Source organism: Cervus elaphus, chromosome 23, assembly GCF_910594005.1.
Source record: "Cervus elaphus chromosome 23, mCerEla1.1, whole genome shotgun sequence".
Classification (NCBI taxonomy): domain Eukaryota; kingdom Metazoa; phylum Chordata; class Mammalia; order Artiodactyla; family Cervidae; genus Cervus; species Cervus elaphus.
The window spans coordinates 10,601,143-10,617,520 of record NC_057837.1 but is presented as its reverse complement, the minus strand read 5'-3'; the positions used below and the strand labels follow the sequence as shown (position 1 = coordinate 10,617,520).

The 16,378-nt window shown below is 50.5% G+C and overlaps 2 protein-coding genes across 21 annotated transcripts in view; one reads left to right on the top strand and one right to left on the bottom strand.

The window, feature by feature from the left end:
* The window catches only part of LOC122682154 (ninein-like protein), a 705,741-nt gene that overhangs the window by 358,681 nt on the left and 330,682 nt on the right, over positions 1 to 16,378 (bottom strand). The gene's annotated exons all lie outside the window — the stretch shown is intronic.
* The window catches only part of LOC122682170 (ninein-like protein), a 137,875-nt gene that overhangs the window by 19,863 nt on the left and 101,634 nt on the right, over positions 1 to 16,378 (top strand). For 2 of the 13 annotated variants that reach the window (XM_043884999.1, XM_043885000.1), the window contains 4 exons: positions 9,091 to 9,195; positions 13,422 to 13,538; positions 13,623 to 13,752; positions 14,988 to 15,101. The exons of 1 other annotated variant lie outside the window; for it this stretch is intronic. In XM_043884999.1, the coding sequence (XP_043740934.1) occupies positions 9,091 to 9,195; positions 13,422 to 13,538; positions 13,623 to 13,752; positions 14,988 to 15,101 (466 nt within the window). Of the gene's footprint in view, positions 1 to 2,626; positions 3,641 to 3,750; positions 3,981 to 5,497; positions 6,278 to 8,792; positions 8,851 to 8,913; positions 10,043 to 12,797; positions 12,883 to 13,421; positions 13,539 to 13,622; positions 13,753 to 14,987; positions 15,102 to 16,378 lie in introns of those variants that run through there. 10 more of the 13 variants (XM_043885003.1, XM_043885002.1, XM_043885005.1 and 7 more) reach the window with 10 other exon arrangements.

Here is a 16,378-nt window from a genome sequence, read left to right as displayed (position 1 = left end):
GTGCCCACAAGATAATGGTGACTGATTTCAGGCCATCAGTCGGGGAGCTGAGAATGGATTTGCGTTGGTCTCAGCCTGGTTGACCTGATTTTCCGGACCACCCCGAAGGGACTCGGTGAAGTTCTTTCTGCATCGGAGAACCAGAGACTCGATATCTCCATCCAAAAATCTGGTTGGGGGACACAAGGCCTCGAGGGCCATGTAGGTGTTTGGGTTTTGCTCCATGAGTAACACAGTATCAGCGGTACACTTTTAGAAATAGTGTTTGCCGTTCTGTTAGGTTACTTTAACAGAAAAGTATTAAGGGATACATGTTCATTGTAGAAAACTTAGAAAATACACACACAAAGAAAAATAAAAACAAACATTTCACGTCCACAGATGTTATCACTCCTAACATTTTTCCTGAGTCCCTCGTTTCTTCCTGTCCACGTGGTTGCTTTCAGAGAGGTCTCCTTGCTGTGATGTTGCATATGTTTTCTGAGCACCTGTCATGTGGCTCTGGCATATGTTACTGCAGCTTTCCTCTTTAAAGAGGGAAGTGATATGATCAAGTGTGTAAAACTCGCCCCAAGATCTGCAGGCTGTTAATGTTCATCAAACTGTTTCCCTGAGTGACAGCTGCCCTTGCGCCCCAAAGCTCTGCGGTGAGTCTGAGGGAGGCCGAGCCAATCATTTCTTGTTTCGGACCACAATCAATTGATTGTGGACCCAGCCAGGCTCTGCGGAAATCAGAGTTTCCACTCATCTTCAGCCTAGATATACTGGCTTTGAGAATCCCGTTAAGCAAATGTTTTAGTGCTGTTGTTGTTCAGTAGGTCATGTCTGAGTCTTTGTGACCCCATGGACTGCAGCACACAAGGCTTCCCTGTTCTCTACCATCTCCTGGAGTTTGGTCAAACTCATGTCCATTGAGTCAGTGATGCCATGCAACCATCTTGTCCTCTGTCATCCCCTTCTCCTCCTGTCTTCCATCTTTCCCAGCATCAGGGTCTTTTCCAGTGAGTTGGCTCTTTGCATCAGGTGGCAAAGTGTTGGAGCTTCAGCTTCAGCATCAGTCCTTGCAATGAATATTCAGGACTGATTTCCTTTCGGATGGACTGGTTGCATCTCCTTGCTGTCCATGGGACTCTCAAGCATCTTCTCCAACAGCAGAGTTCAAAAGCATCAATTCTTCGGCACTCAGCTTTCTTTCTGGTCCAGCTCTCGCATCCTTGCATGACTAGTGGGAAAACCATAGCTTTGACTAGATGGACCTTTGACAGCAAAGTGATGTCTCTGCTTCTAATATGCTGTCTAGTTTGGTCATAGCTTTTCTTACAAGGATCAAGCATCATTTAATTTCATGGCTGCATTCACCATCTGCAGTGATTTTGGAGCCCAAGAAAATAAAGTCTGTTACTGTTTCCATTTTTGCCCTCTCTGTTTGTCATGAAGTGATGCGACTGGATGCCATTATCTTAGTTTTCTGAATGTTGAGTTTTAAGCCAGCTTTTTCACTGTTCTCTTTCACTTTCATCGAGAGGTTCTTTAGATCCTCTTTGCTTTCTGCCATAAAGGTGGTGTCATCCGCATATCTGAGGTTATTGATATTTCTCCTGGCAATCTTGCTTCCATCTTGTGCTTCATCCAGCCTGGCATTTGACATGATATACTCTTGATATAAGTTAAAGAAGCAGGGTGACATTATACAGTGTTGACATACTCCTTTCCCAATTGCAAACCAGTCTGTTGTTTCATATCTCGTTCTCTCTTTTGCTTCTTGAAACCTGCATACAGGTTTCACAGGAGGCAGGTAAGCTGGCTTGGTATTCCCATCTGTCTAAGAACTTTGCACAGTTTGTTGTGGTCTCCACAGTCAGAGGGTTTAGTATAGTCAATGAAGCAGAAGTATATGTTTTTTGTGGAATTCTCTAGCTTTTTCTATGACCCAGTGGATGTTGGCAATTTGATCTCTGGTTCCTCTACCTTTTCTAAATCCAGCTTGTACATCTGGAAGTTCTCGGTTGGCATACTGTTGAAGCCTAGCTTGAATGATGTTGAGCATTACTTTGCTAGCATGTGAAATGATTGCAGTTTTGTGGTAGTTGGAACATTCGTTGGGATTGAAACACAGGGAAATAAAATCTGTCAGTATTTCCACTTTTTCTCCTTCCATTTGCCGTGAAGTGATGGGACTCGATGCTGTGATCTTAGTTTTTTGAACGTTGAGTTTCAAGCCAACTTTTCACTCTCCTCCTTGACCATCATCAAGAGGCTCTTTAGTTCCCCTTTGCTTTCTACCGTTAGAGTGGTAACATCTGTATATCTGAGGTTGCTGGTATATCTCCCGGCATTTTGGATGAAATACTCTACGTATAAGTTAGATATGCAAGGTGACAATATACAGCCTCGATGTACTCCTTTCCCAGTTTTGAACTAGTCTGTTGTTCCGTATCCAATTCTGTTGCTTCTTGACCCACGTACAGGTTTTTCAGGAGACAGGTGAGGTGCTCTGATATTCCCATCTCTTGAAAAATTTTCCACAGTTTCTTGTGATCCACATAGTCAAAGACTTTTAACGTAGTCAATGAAGCAGAAGTAGATGTTTTTCTGGAATTCTCTTGCTTTTTCGATGATTCAGTGGGTGTTGGTAATTTGATCTCTAGGTCCTCTGCCTTTTCTAAATCCAGTTTGGACATCTGGAAGTTCTTGGTTTATGTACTGTTGAAGCCTAGCTTGAAGGATTTTGAGCATTACCTTGCTTACATGTAGAATATGTGCAACTGTGCAATAGTGTGAACATTCTTTGGCATCGCCCTCCTTTGGGATTAAAATGAAAAATGACCTCTTCCAGTCCTGTGGCCGTTGCTGAGTTTTCCAAATTTCCTGGCATATTGAGTGCAGCACTTTAAAAGCATCATCTTTTAGGATTTTAAATAGCTCAGCTCCACTAGCTTTAGTGATAAACTAAGATTTGGCACTGTTTTCCCTGCTGATTGGACTGGTTGTTGCAAAAGATCTCTGCAGCATCTGAGGGGAAGGGCCCCCGCCCTGTCTTCTGTCTGCCTTGGGATTCGCTGTGTGCTGGTTTTCCAAGGCTTGTGTTGGAGGCTGGCTTCTCTGCGCCTTCAGTCACCAAGGGCCCTGATGCTGCCTTTATTTACTGGTGCATTTTTTTATGTTGTGGAGAAGGTTGAATGGCCAAGGGGTGCCAGAGACCCACCCAGAGGTCACCTGCTAGCTCGCCCCATGGGTCGAGGGACCCGCTGGCTCCCTTGTCTGTGTGGGGTCACCTCCGCCAGCCCCGACGGGGGCAGCTCATGAGGCCTCCACTGCTCCACAACACTGCAGGTCACCTGTCAGGTGGGAACAACGAAGTTCCCAATGCCGAGGCCGAGTGCGCTGACGGGAGACCCCGGGGAGGGAGAGGCGCAGGTGGCGCCCCCGGGGAGCCTGATGCACCGTGAGCCGTGTGCCTTGCAGACGCCTGGAGCAGGGCTGCCAGGGGAGGATGATCCTCCAGTGGTCCGAGGTGGAGGTGGAACGCTCGAAGTTCTGGGAGGAGGCCAAGCGGCAGAGGGCCAGGCTGGAGGAAGACCTGTGGCACCTGCAGGCGGAGGAGACGGGCCTCCGCGAGAAGCTGACCCTGACCCTGAAGGTGGGGGGTTCAGGGTGCTGCGGGGTCCCTCCTCAGGGCCCCCCAGCTGAAAAGAGGGAGGCCACATTGCCCGAAGCTCCCTTCTTCACACCCACCCCTTCCTGGGCCAGGACTGAACCCTCCCCGCGGCCCTGGGAGCTTGACACTAAAGAACGTTTTCTGCAGCCACAGAGAGAGCCCATTTCTCAGCCGCAGCGGAAGCGTCCTGGCTTCTCCAAGAGAGTGCAGCCCTCCTCTGCAGCTGTGTGGGCTGCAGGATGGGGGCCGCGCCTGCCTTCTGATTGTTTCCTGTGTCTGCGGACACCACCTTCCAGGTTTTCCACTGATCACGTTAAAAAAGGTAAAAAAAAATAGGTGGCATTAATTTTAATAACATTTTATTTACTCCATTACTTTCACAGTGTCATCATTTCAACATGTAATCAATATAATCACATTTTAAGTGGGAGATTTTGCATCCCTCTTTGGGAGCCTGGTCTTTAAGATCACTGTAGCGTATATGCTGCGCACCTCGATCCAGACTGACCACGTCAGAGATGCTCAGTGGCCTGTGTGGGGTCACTGTGCGGCGGGGCGCCAGGGCGCACACACCCGCCGCCCCACGGGCCTCCCTGCAGCTCTCGCGTCCTGGCCTTGCCCTTTCCCCCGGGACAGAGGTGCTCACTCTGGGGAGATTGCGTGTTTGCTCAGGAGTTTCTGAAGGAGGTTCAGTGACTCTAGTAAACATGCGCTTCCTCTAAGATCTGCAGGGCCTGTCCCTTCTCCCACGTGGCCTAGAGCCCTCAGTTAGAGGCTCCTCCTCCCAGGGCAGGTGTGGACACAGGCCAGGCACTGGCCTCCAGGGAGTTCAGAAAGAACTGACAAAAGATGCCTGCAGAGGAACCTCAGATTAAAAATCAAAGAGGAGGGACTGCCCTGGTGGCCCAGTGGTTAAGACTGCACTCCCGATGCAGGGGACACGGGTGTGATCCCTGTTTGGGGAACTAGGATCCTGCAGACTTCATGGCGCAGCCCCCAAAAAAGGAAAATCAGAGAGGGATGTGGGGCCTTGAGGCTGCACCTGGTGTTGGCTGCTTTGGCCTCCCCCACAGGCAGGGTCTCGGGGGGAGGAGCCAGCTGGAAGTGGCATCGCATGTGGCGTCCTCCAGGTCAGGTGAACACGGCCCACCCGAGGCGGGGGGAGGAGCACATGGACTCACCGTCATGGGCGCACGTGGTGCTCGGATCGAGGGACCACCTGGGAGAGCGGACTGGGAATGCCGCCCTTCCTGGTCCTATACAAGACAGGTAGCAAGTGGGCTTGTTGAGTTACATTTCATTCTTTGAGTGAATAAACGATGCTTGTTACAGACGCAACCCTACCTCTTTTGTTTTTCCCTCTGTGCTATGCAGCTTGCAGGATCTTAGTTCCCTAACCAGGGAGCAAACCCGCATCCCCTGCAGGGAAAGCACTCAGTCCTAACCGCTGCACCGCCAGGAAGGTCCCAGAGACCCTTCCTGTTAAGCCTCATGTCCCCCCGAATCTCCCCTACCCCTTATGAGCATACTCCCCCAACTTCTTGTGGTTTCAGGTGTTCAAAGGTCTCTGTGTTTTCTCCATTTCTCATTTTCTCATTTTTCCCCCGAGTCCCTTCTGTGTATCCGGTGATGGAAGGTGGTGCCAGGCATAAGAAGTTGGGAAATGACTTCTGCTCCTTGTCGCTCCCGGAGCAGTTCGGGTCTAGTGTCGGTGCCCCGTCTTGGAAATCAGGACCCGCTCTGCTGGGGCCTGAACTGTTCCCCGGGTGCCGGCCCCGCACCCCGCTCCTGGGCCTGGTGGCCGCAGTGGCTGGAGGACGTGTCTGGCTCTGCCCACAGGACCTGCAGGACCGCAACAACAAGCTGCAGGCTTCAGTGCGGGAGCAGCCCAGCAGCCACACGCCCTCTCTGCCGTCTGTCTCGGGCACTTCCTGTGGACAGGCACAGGAGCCCAGTGCTGTCCTAGTGCTCCACCCAGGCCCCAGGCCCGGCGGGCTGTGCTGGTCCTCTCTGCTTCTCCTGACTCACGGCACGCCTTGGCTTGTTGGCCCCACAGCTAACGTCTCGGTTCCAGTCTGAGTGGTGTCTGGATCATTGGACAGGGTTTCCTGGGCACCTGCCACGTGCTGTCACAGCTGGGTCTGCAGCCGGGACTGAGACAGGTGTTTGCAGCTTTCAGCCCCAGGGGGTTGGGCAGAGAAGGCTCCATCCTCTGACATCTGTACCCCTTGTTACAGGCCTGTTCAGCTCTGATGTTTCCTCCTGGGTCTGTCTGGGTAGATTGCTTCAAGGCATTTGGACATGGCCAGTTTTCAAAACTCCCAACCGGGCATTTTACTGAATGGTCCTCAGCTTGAATGCCTGGTTAGATGCCTTCTTTATGGGACCATCTTCTTTACTCTGATGTGTGGTCTTTCGTGAAACTGTCTTTGGAATACATTCCCTCAGTTTTTGTTTATCTGAAAATGTCTCAAATTCTCTCCCATTTCTGAAGGCCGGTCTTTCTAGGAGCACAAACTTTGATGCACAGTTGAAGGCTGCCCTCTGCCCTCTGACCTGGGCAGGGTGCTCTGAGTGAGCATCCATTTTCCATTGCTGCGGTGATGAGTTACCAGGAAATCAGAGGCTTAAAGCATCACAACTTAGGATTTCACGGTGTTTGAGCCTGGAATTCAGAAGTGGGTACGACTGGGCGGGAATCTCGGTGTTGGCCGCCGCCTTCCTTTTTGGAAGCTCGGGAGGAAACCTGCAGGCCTCCCATTCTTGATCCACACCTTCCTCTTCTCACACCAGCAGTGACTGGCTGGTCCTCCTCACGCTCCATCCTGACTCCCAGTCTTCTGCCTGCTCTTCCACAGTGGAGGGCCCACTGGACAGTCTAGGACTCTCTTTCCATCTAAGGGCAGTGAACTAGCAGCTTTAATTCTGTTTGTTGCGTTGATTCCCTTTTGCTATGAAATAGCACATTTGCAGGTTCTGGATGCAGACGTCTTTTAGAGGCTGTTTTTCTGTCCCCACAGGAGGTGACCTGAGTTGTGTCCTCAGGTTGCTATTAGCTTCTCCATCTTTTGTGGTTTTTCTTTGGTGTGTTTAGGTGTGTATTTCTTTCATTTTAACTTTTATTGAAGTGTTATATGCACACACACAAAAATGTACATGTGTATGCAACTGGAAGAATTGTTGATAAGTAGGACACATTTGTGTCACCAACACCCAGAATATGCCCTCCAGGGTCACTATTCCAAGTCGGGATAGTGCTAACCCCTGGGGAGCTCTGGAGAGCCCCATTTTTTGTTCTCGGTGCTGGTATACCTAAGAATGGAATTGCTGAGTCGTAGGACAGAGATGCGCTTTTCTTTTTACTCTCCGTACTTAGAAATATTATGCCTGTTGAATATCTAGGTTTGTGTCTTCTGAAACTCTTTCAGCCATTCTTTGTAAAACATTGCCTCTCCCATCAGTGGTCTTTCCAGTTGGGTGTATGATATTAGATGTTTTCACTTTTCCTCCTTTTCCTAACCTCTCTTTCATTTCTTCCATCTTCTTTTCTGTATGTGGCACGTTCTGGGTACTTTTTCATGTCTCTGTGTTCCAGGTCAGTGATTCTTTCTTCAGCTATATCTAATCTGCCAGTGAGCTTTTATTTTGACATTGGGTTTTTTTTTTTTTTTTTTTTTTTTTCATTTTCAAACATTCCATTTGGTCCTGCCTGATCATTTCTGATAGCTTACTGTTGCTTGCTTGTCCATTTTTTATTTCCATGTTTTATTTAAGTAAACATTTAATAATATTTATCCGAAGTTTGTGTCTGATAATTGCAACATCTGGGATCTAATTCTGTTGTTTTGGCTTCTTCTGACTCTCATAAGTGGTCCTTTCCCACATTCGTTGTGGTGACCTTTGATTGTGAGCTCATGCTTACATGATGTTCATCTGTGGGAATCCTGAGAGCTGTAGTAGAGGGTTCTCCCTGCAGAAAGGATGTGTTTTGCTTTTGCTGAGAAGACTTGGGAACCACTTCATCTGAGACCACTTTAATCTCTTCCAGGGAACCAGCCCACCACATACGGCCCTGGTGTGGTTTCTCCACAGTGATGTAGGTGTTGGCCTCAGGGTAACCCCATCTTTGGGTTCCTTAATGCTCAAAGCTTTGGTTTCAGCATTCAGGTTTTTGTTTAAGGGCCCCTGGAGGTTTCTATAACCTTCTGTGAGGACACCAGACGTTAGATGATCAGCTTTGCACAGGCTCTGGTTATCTGGTGAATGTGGAGGACTGGGATAAGGCAACCACCATCTTATTTGAGGTCCAGGAAACTGGAAACAGGAACCACCCCCCCTGCACCCCAACCCCGGCACCCACATGCACACACACACATCTGCCTTGAATCAATTTTGTTTTCCATCCAGGATCCTGAAAGACAGTTCAAAATACAGAGCTCATTTGTGGTCACACTCCTCCCTGAAACCCTCCACGTCTTTTAAAATTCCATTGACTTATATGTCTTCATTTTTCTCTTTAGTTCCTTATGAGAAAAACGAAATTGTACTTATGCTTTGTAGGAGATACTTCTGCTTGATATTATAAGAATAATACATTACATATGAGATGATGTGCTTTGAGTACTTTTAGACTGAGAAAACTAGAAGCTAATGCCAGATAGATAACTAACGTTTAGGGGAATGTCAGTGTGACCAACATATATTAAGGATAGATTTTCAGGGCAGCAGGCATGGGTTTAAAGCTGCCTCCCCGTGATCCTTATTGGTCAGTTGCTCATCTGTTGCACATCAATGGAGTTACCATCCAGGGAGACTATGAGCATCAGAAGCCAAGGACTCCTGGCAGACTTGGCCCGGGCAGCCTCTCTCAGTACTTGCTTTCCCCTCCTGAAGGTTCCACATTGCATCGGATCACCCTCCGTCCGCTGATGCGGGCATCTTTCCAGTTTCCTCTAGTGCTGACCTCAGCGTGTAGGATGGGGGCACTCTCTTCATAGGATTCAGCTTTCTGAGTCCTTGTGTTCCTCAGCTTTGTGCTCGGGGTCCCTGGGGGAGGGGGGAGATTTCCTTGCAACAACCTCGTGAGGACTCTCACCCAGCATCTTGCATTGGTGCCAGCTGTGAGCACGCTGACGTTTCAGTGAAGGTAAGGAGATGCAGGAACGGGCCAGCTGGAAACACAGAGAACCAAGGGGCTGAATACGCTAGTCAATGGCTCTTTTAGGAGCTAAGAAAGCTTTGTTTTCCTGTAGCTTATCTTTTGGGAAATGCAAACCAGAGCAAGTTAACACTGGGTACAGGGAAGGAGCTGGCCCCTGTGTCCCCATCCAGGGAAGGAAAGTGTGGCTGCGGGTCATTGCAAGACCAGACTCTGTCGGGTGACCAACTCCTGGAATTCCCACTCTTCTTTCTTTTAAAAATTTGTTATCCAGAATCAAGTTGGAAAAGCTTTCTGAAGAAATCACGCTCTTGAAAAATGAGGTGGGGAAGATCCGACAAGAGCTTGAAGCTTCAGAAAGGACAGAGGCTGCACAGAGGTAAGGGCCAGCTCAGTGGTCCCACCCCAACCACCCATCCCGGACACGGTTTGCTCATCGTAGAAGAAGCTCAGAGGGCATTGCTGTAGAAAGTGGGAAGTGTTCACAGATAACCCACATTCCAGGAACAGTCAGCAGAGACCTGTGCTGCCCTCCGACCAGCCTTGATGGGCACGGGAGGGCTCACGCGTCCTAAGAAATACTGCACAGCGTGCTCCAGGGCCGGAGGAGGCATCCTGCATTCCTGTAGGGCAAGAGGGCCTCTCGCAGCCTTCCTGGGCCAGTGGACTCGGTTTGTTCTGGTCCTGATAGTGGTTTCAGCTGTGCTTCTGTCCAAGCCTCATTGCTGGTCTGTGGATTTCAGTGTGAGAGAGTCAGGGGTCTAGGGCAGGGGCCTGAGCACTGAGGCAGGAGCTGTGTGTATTGTGGAGGGACACCCGTCAGTGGATTTCAGCTTTCACCATCAGCGCCTCATCTGAGAAGGGTTTGGCTTTTTTTTTTTTTTAATAAAATTCAAATGAGCTCAGCTCTAAACTGCCGAGAATGTGGTATTGATTTGATAAAAGTGCCTGACGATTGAAGTGTGGAATCCAGAGTGGATTGTCCAGTTTCCCCCAGTGGTCATGTTTTGTGAAACTTTAGTATAGTGTCTGTGTTAGTTTGCTAGGGCTGCGATAGCAAACCACCACAGACTGAGGGGCTTATATAACAGAAATTTATTTCCTCACAGTTCTCGGAGTTACAAGTTCAAGGTCAGGGCAGGGCTGGTTTCTTCTGAGGCCCCTCTGTTTGGTTTGTATGCAACTGTCCTCTCCCGTTCATCCTTCAGGTGTGTCTGTGTCGTCATCTCTTATTAGGGCACCATCATACTGGATTCATACGACCTCGTTTTGCCTTAATCAGCTCTTTCAAGACCCCATCTCCAAATGCAGTCCTTCGGTACAGTACTCCAGTACGGTCTTGGAGGTTTGAGCTTCAGCATGTGAATTGGGGTGTGAGGGGGCGCAAATCAGCCCTTAATGAGCATCACAGCCAAGCTATTGACATTGATGCAATCTGTAGGTCTTACTTCCCCAGTTTGGGGGGGTGGTGGTGTTCTTTTTCTTGGGGAGTGTTTCATCGCCCCACGGCTCGTGGCATCTCAGTTCCCCAACCAGGGATGGAACCCCAGTGTCCTGCCTCGGAAGGCAGATTCTTAACCACGGGACCACCCAGAAAGGCCACATGCTTCCACAGCTTTACTTCTGTACTCATGTGGGTGTCAGGTCTACACGGTTTTATTCCCTGTGCAGGTTCATGTCTCCACAACCACAGCTGCAGCTCCACAAGGTCCTTCATATTGTTTATTCACAACTACGTCCACCATCTATCTTCCTGCCCACCTACCCCAGCCTCAGCCCCTGAAAACCACTAACTGTCCTTCATTTCCAGAATTGTGTCGTTACACAAGTGACAGAAAAGGACTCATACAGAATGAGATCTTTGGGATTGCCTTTCCTCACATAGCATGATTCCCTGCTGTGTGTCCACAGTTTCTTTCTTCCTGTCACTGGATGGTATTCCAAGGCGTTAACGTCCCACAGCTTGTCTTCAGTTCAGTTCAGTCGCTCAGTCGTGTCCGACTCTTTGCAACCCCATTGACTGCAACACATCAGGCTTCCCTGTCCATCATCAACTCCCAGAGCTTGCTCAAACTCATGTCCATTGAGTCGGTGATGCCATCCAACCATCTCATCCTCTGTCATCCCCTCCTGCTGCCTTCAATCTTTCCCAGCATCAGGGTCTTTTCCAATGAGTCAATTCTTCGCATCAGGCAGCCAAACTGTTGGAGCTTCAGCTTCAGCATCAGTCCCCCCAGTGAACACCCAGGACTGATCTCCTTTGGGATGGACTGGTTGGATCTCCTTGCAGTCCTAGGGTCTCTCAAGAGTCTTCTCCAACACCACAGTTCAAAAGCATCAATTCTTCAGCGCTCAACTCTCTTTATGGTACAACTCTCACATCCATCATGACCAGTGGAAAAACCATAGCTTTGACTAGACGGACCTTTGTACACTTTTTAATATGCTGTCTAGGTTGGCCTAGATATATGGATATATAGGCCAGTATAGCTTTCCTTCCAAGGAGCAAGCGTCTTTTCATTTCATGGCTGCAGTCAGCATCTGCAGTGATTTTGGAGCCCAAGAAAATGAAGTCTGTCACTGTTTCCATTGTTTCCCGATCTATTTGCCCTGAAGTGATGGGACTGGATGCCATGATCTTAGTTTTCTGAATGTTGAGTTTTAAGCCAACTTTTTCACTCTCCTCTTTCTCTCATCAGGAGGCTCTCCAGTTCCTCTTGCTTTCTGTCATAAGGGTGGTATCATCTGCATATCTGAGGTTATTAATATTTCTCCCGTCAGTCTTGATTCCATCTTGTGCTTCATCCAGCCCAGTATTTCATGTGATGTACTCTGCATATAAGTTAAATAATCAGGTTGATAATATACAACCTTGACGTACTCCTTTCCCAATTTAGAACCAACTTGTCTTAATGCTCCTGGGCTGATTCCAGTTTTGGGCTGTCACAGAAGCTGCAATGAACATTCCTAGGCAGGTGTTTGTGTGAATGTAGGTTTTCATTTCACAGGATAAATGCCCAGGAGAGCAATTGCTGATCTGCACCACAGTTGCATGTCTAGTTTTATATGAAATGGCCCAGCTGTTATCCAGAGCGGCTACTAACAGTTTATGTTCCCGCCAGCAGTGTATGCTAGGTCCAGTTGCCCCACATCCCTGTCCACACTGGGTGTTGTCGCTGTTATTTTAGCCACTCCAGCAGGTGAGTGACACTGAGTCAGAACAGCTAGAGTGGGCTCTAGTTGGTTATCTCCTTTCCCTCACTGATTCCGGCCTGGTAGAGAAGGAGGTTTCCCTTGAAGGCAGAGAGCAGAACGCTCTGTGTCTTCAGAACAGTCGCCGTCCTAGTCTTCTCAGACTCCGTACAGAATGTCACAAGCAGGCGGCTTAAACTACAGGAGTTTGTTTCCCAACCTTCTCAAGGCCAAGATCAAGGCGGGGCTGTCTTGGTTCCCATGAGGCTCTTCCACGCTTGTGGGCAGCCCCCTCTCACTGTGTCTCCTTATAAAGTCACTGTCCCATTGGATGAGGACCCCACCTTGTGAGCATATTTAACCTTAGTGACCTGTTAGCAGCCTTGTCTCCAGACATCGGTGACTTTGTGGGCCCGGTTCAACCCACAGCAGCCACTCTGATTAGGCCTCCAGCCTTTGACTCCTGGTGAGCTGTGATGCTCTTCACCTGTTCTTCTTTCCGGTCTCCAGAGCATTGGTTTGCCCCGTGACTTCAGTTCTCTGATGGATCTCAGAAGTGTTGTTGACTCTCAGTTACTCAGCTTTTTCTTTGTTCTTGTTGGGAGGGTGGGAGTCACGACTTCCAAACTCTTTCCAGGCCGGCGCGGAAATGGGGTTTTGTTTCTCACATGGGTTTCTGCACGTTCACTGTCAGGACATAGAAGCATAGTAGATTTTCAGCTGCCGACCTGTGTTCTTCCTGACTTCCCAATCACTCTGGGAGTGCTTTTGTCGCCTCTGGTTTCTCAGACACCTGCTGTACCCTGGAGAGAGCTGCAGTTCCCATCTGTGTCTTCCTACCGCTGCCTGCCTCTCCCCGAGCCTGGGTGATAAGGTGGGAATAGCCGCCCTGGGGCGACAGTGATGCCCCCGCCTAGCTGTGCGTGAACCCTGCTCCTAGGCTCAGAGGGCTTCAGACCCTCAGCCTCCAGAGAAATTGCTAGGGAAAAGCAGAGGAGCAAAACATGGTTTGTGTGAAGCTCCGTCTCAGGAGTGTCAGCTCTACATTTAGAGGGAGGCTGCTGTACGCGGCTGGTGTGGGTCCCGTTATGGAAGGAATTAAACCCAGCAAAGAACCCAGGTGGTAAACAGGACAGAATAACTTGATCCTCCCAGGATCCGGCATGAGGTCACTGGGAGGGCTACAGGCAGGGCTTCCAGGCTCTCAGGTGCAGAAGCATCCCTGAATGGAGTTTGTGTTAGTCTCTCAGCCCTATCCAACTCTTTGTGACTCCATGGACTTTAGCCTGCCAAGCTCCTCTGTCCGTGGGATTCTCCAGGGAAAATTACTGGAGTGGGTTGCCATGCCGTCCTCCAGGGGATCTTCCCAACTCAGGGACCAAATCTGCATATCCTGTGTCTCCTGCATTGCAGGTGGATTTTTTACCGTCTGAACTACCAGGAAATGGAGTGTGGGCATCAGATAAATGGACTCTTTAGAAATCGTGAGCTTTCCTGGACACGCCCTTACCTTGTGGGGTGGCCTACCAGGTAGAGATGCAGTTTTCTGTGCCTGGTGGTGACCCTGAAGGTCTGGGCAGTCACCCCACAACTTCTGTGCCTTTTCCCCGGCAGCTGTATGGAGCCACCCAGAAGCTGTGGCTGGCCCGGTCCCAGCACGCCCAGCGGGTGCAGCAGTCGCAGGAGGAGATGGCACAGCACGTGCCCACAGGCCGCGTGGCCGAGCTGCAGCAGCTGCTGGAAGGGGAGCAGCGGCCAGCTTGGCAGCTCCAGGAGGAGGCGCAGGTGAGTGGGGACAGGGCTGGGGGGCCAGCTGGGGGTGACGGAGGGGGTGAGTACGATCTCTGGTGACTTAGCCACAAGCTGCCCAGGTGCCAACAGGAGGACGGCCCGACAGCCCTCCCGCCACGTGGGATGTTTATGGAAGCCACGGTACACGGCTTCTGCTGGGAACTGGTGAGTCTTGAGTGGCCGACCCTGAAGTCCCCCAGCCTGTTTTCTTGGCTGAGTGTGTCTGCAGCCAGCCACACACGTGACCTGGTTCCAGAACTGAAAGGTGGTGATAGAAGGGCCCCAGCAGAGAGATGGAAAGGGATAGCTCTTCAGGAGTGCAGGCAGGTGCAGAGGTCCTGAGGTGGGCTACGCTTGGCGTGTTCAAAAGCAGCAAGGAGTAGGGGGCTGGTTGGACATGGGATCAGCACAGTGACAGCACGGACTTGGGGAGCCCTGCTGTGTGCCAGCCTCTCATGGAGAAACAGAGTTGCTGCCTTAAAAGGGCAGCAGAAGAGTGGCTCAGAGCATGCACTGCAGGGGACTGGATCCTGGCTCCACCACCTGAGCCGAGTGATTTAACTGAGTGAGTGATTTAGCCCTCTGTGCTCCGATTTCTTTGAACCTCTGGAGGCAGTGGTTCCCACCTCAGAGCAGTCTCTCAGGCATCAGTGAGTGAGCACCTCAAAGCGCGAGCCTAGGAAGCACATTTGGGTCCTCAAAGTTCATGGGTCAGTGGGAGGGTGAGGAGGGGCAGAGGGCCAGGTGCCTTCCTGAGGAAAGAATTTGTGCAAGATAGGAAAGGTGGGTAAAATCTGACAGTTGTAAAACACAAATTCTAACGAAGAATGGCCTTATAGCATTATGCAGCCACGATATGCTGGAGCGACATTTAAGCTAGGACAGATTATTGACAAAGGAAATTTAGTCAGAGATCCTCGAGAAAGACTATTATGTTGGGGGAAACTCAACTTTGAGTCATGTAGGATTAAAATCCTACGACAAAAAGTCTCTAATCTGCTCACACTACAGTGAGAAATGCAGCTTTGTAGCTTGTGAGACATTTCTAATGATCCCTCCCTATGGATGAAAGGTTAGCCAGATGCTCAGATTTTGTTTACTTCAGCTGATTTCCATTCTAAAGTAAAGAAGCCTGAGATGATTCGTTTTAAAGTGAACCGTGTTGATCTCTAACCTCCTCTTGTTCAGGAAGCACATGAAAAACAGCTGGAAGCAACAGAAGAGCAGGTGGAGGAGGTGGAGATGACTTTGAAGAACATGGAAGTGCTCCTCCAAGAGAAAGTGGGTGACCTGAAGGAACAGGTGAGTGATGGACGCCGCATTTGGGCGTCCGGGTAAGTAATGAGGGAGACAGGACCCAAGAGAACCCTGTGTCCTGCGGAAGTGCTGAGGAGGGGAGAGGAGGGCAGGGAGAGAGGGGAGAGAGAGGCCTTGCTGTCCTGTGAGGTCGGCTTGGTGCTCCGGGAAGTGAAATGTGAGCATCTGTGGAAATACTTCTCTACACAGGGACCAAATGTGGTTTATCTGGAGCGCCCTGGGCCGCGGGTCCCCAGTTCTAGTCTCTCTGTGCAGGCTGCCCGCTCCAGACCCCCACTCCTCATCTGTGAAGCCCCTGCCCTGCCCGCACCGCCACCCTCCAGCCTTGTCTGTCCCCAGGTCCTCACTTTCCTTCCCGGCCGTCCGGCTCTTGGTGAACCCACTGCCCTCCAGTCACTCTTGGCAAAACCTCAACCCCAAGTAAATCTTAAGGCTCCTACATGCCAGGGGTACATCCTCAGAGTAGATAGTGGCTTCTCTGGTGGCCTCGAGATTCTGCAGGACCTAGCCCCTTCCCCTTGGGCCCTTGCCCAGCCGGCGTGGCAGCTCTGCCTTCCTCACGGGCCTCCTGGCCGTTCCTGTCACCCCCGCATGTGGGGGCCTCTGCCTGGGAGGTTTACCCAGGCAGCCTCCCCCACGTCCCCCATGCTCCTCTCAGGGCTGTCTGTTCACCTCAGACTCACCGTGTGTCTCCCGCCCGGGTTCTCTGAACACACCAGCTGACGCTGCGTGCTCTGCTGGCTCCTCCCGTTAGAACACGTGCCTGTGGGAGCAGGGCCGCGGCCGGGCAGCACTTGGCCCGCAGAGCTGCTCAGTAGCTACTTGAGTGAGTGAACTCAGCGCGGACTGTCAAAGCCCAAAGCCGGGACCCCTGCGTCTTTGCATCTTGACCGTGTGTCCTGTGTCCCCATCGCTGGAGCCCCTGTCGGTGTCGTGTGGGCGGCACCCAAGGAGCCTCAGCGCGTCCTGCTGACATGGTGGGCCTGCAGAGCCCGCTGAGATAAGCCAAACAGTTTGGGTGCTCCTGACAGTTTCCTCGTTGTCTTTTGGAGGCCTCCAGATTTGGGTCTTCTTGTCTTCATTTCGTGGTAACCCAGTTTGTACAAAGGTGGCTTAAATTTTCTCTACCACATAGTTCGTCAGTTTCCTCTCTCATGCCAGGATAACAAAACCTGTCATTGCATCCAACATGTCTCTGATTTGTAAGGTTCCCCAAGCTAGTCTGAACGCGTGTGGAGGAATAGGAAGGGAGAGCTGGTGGC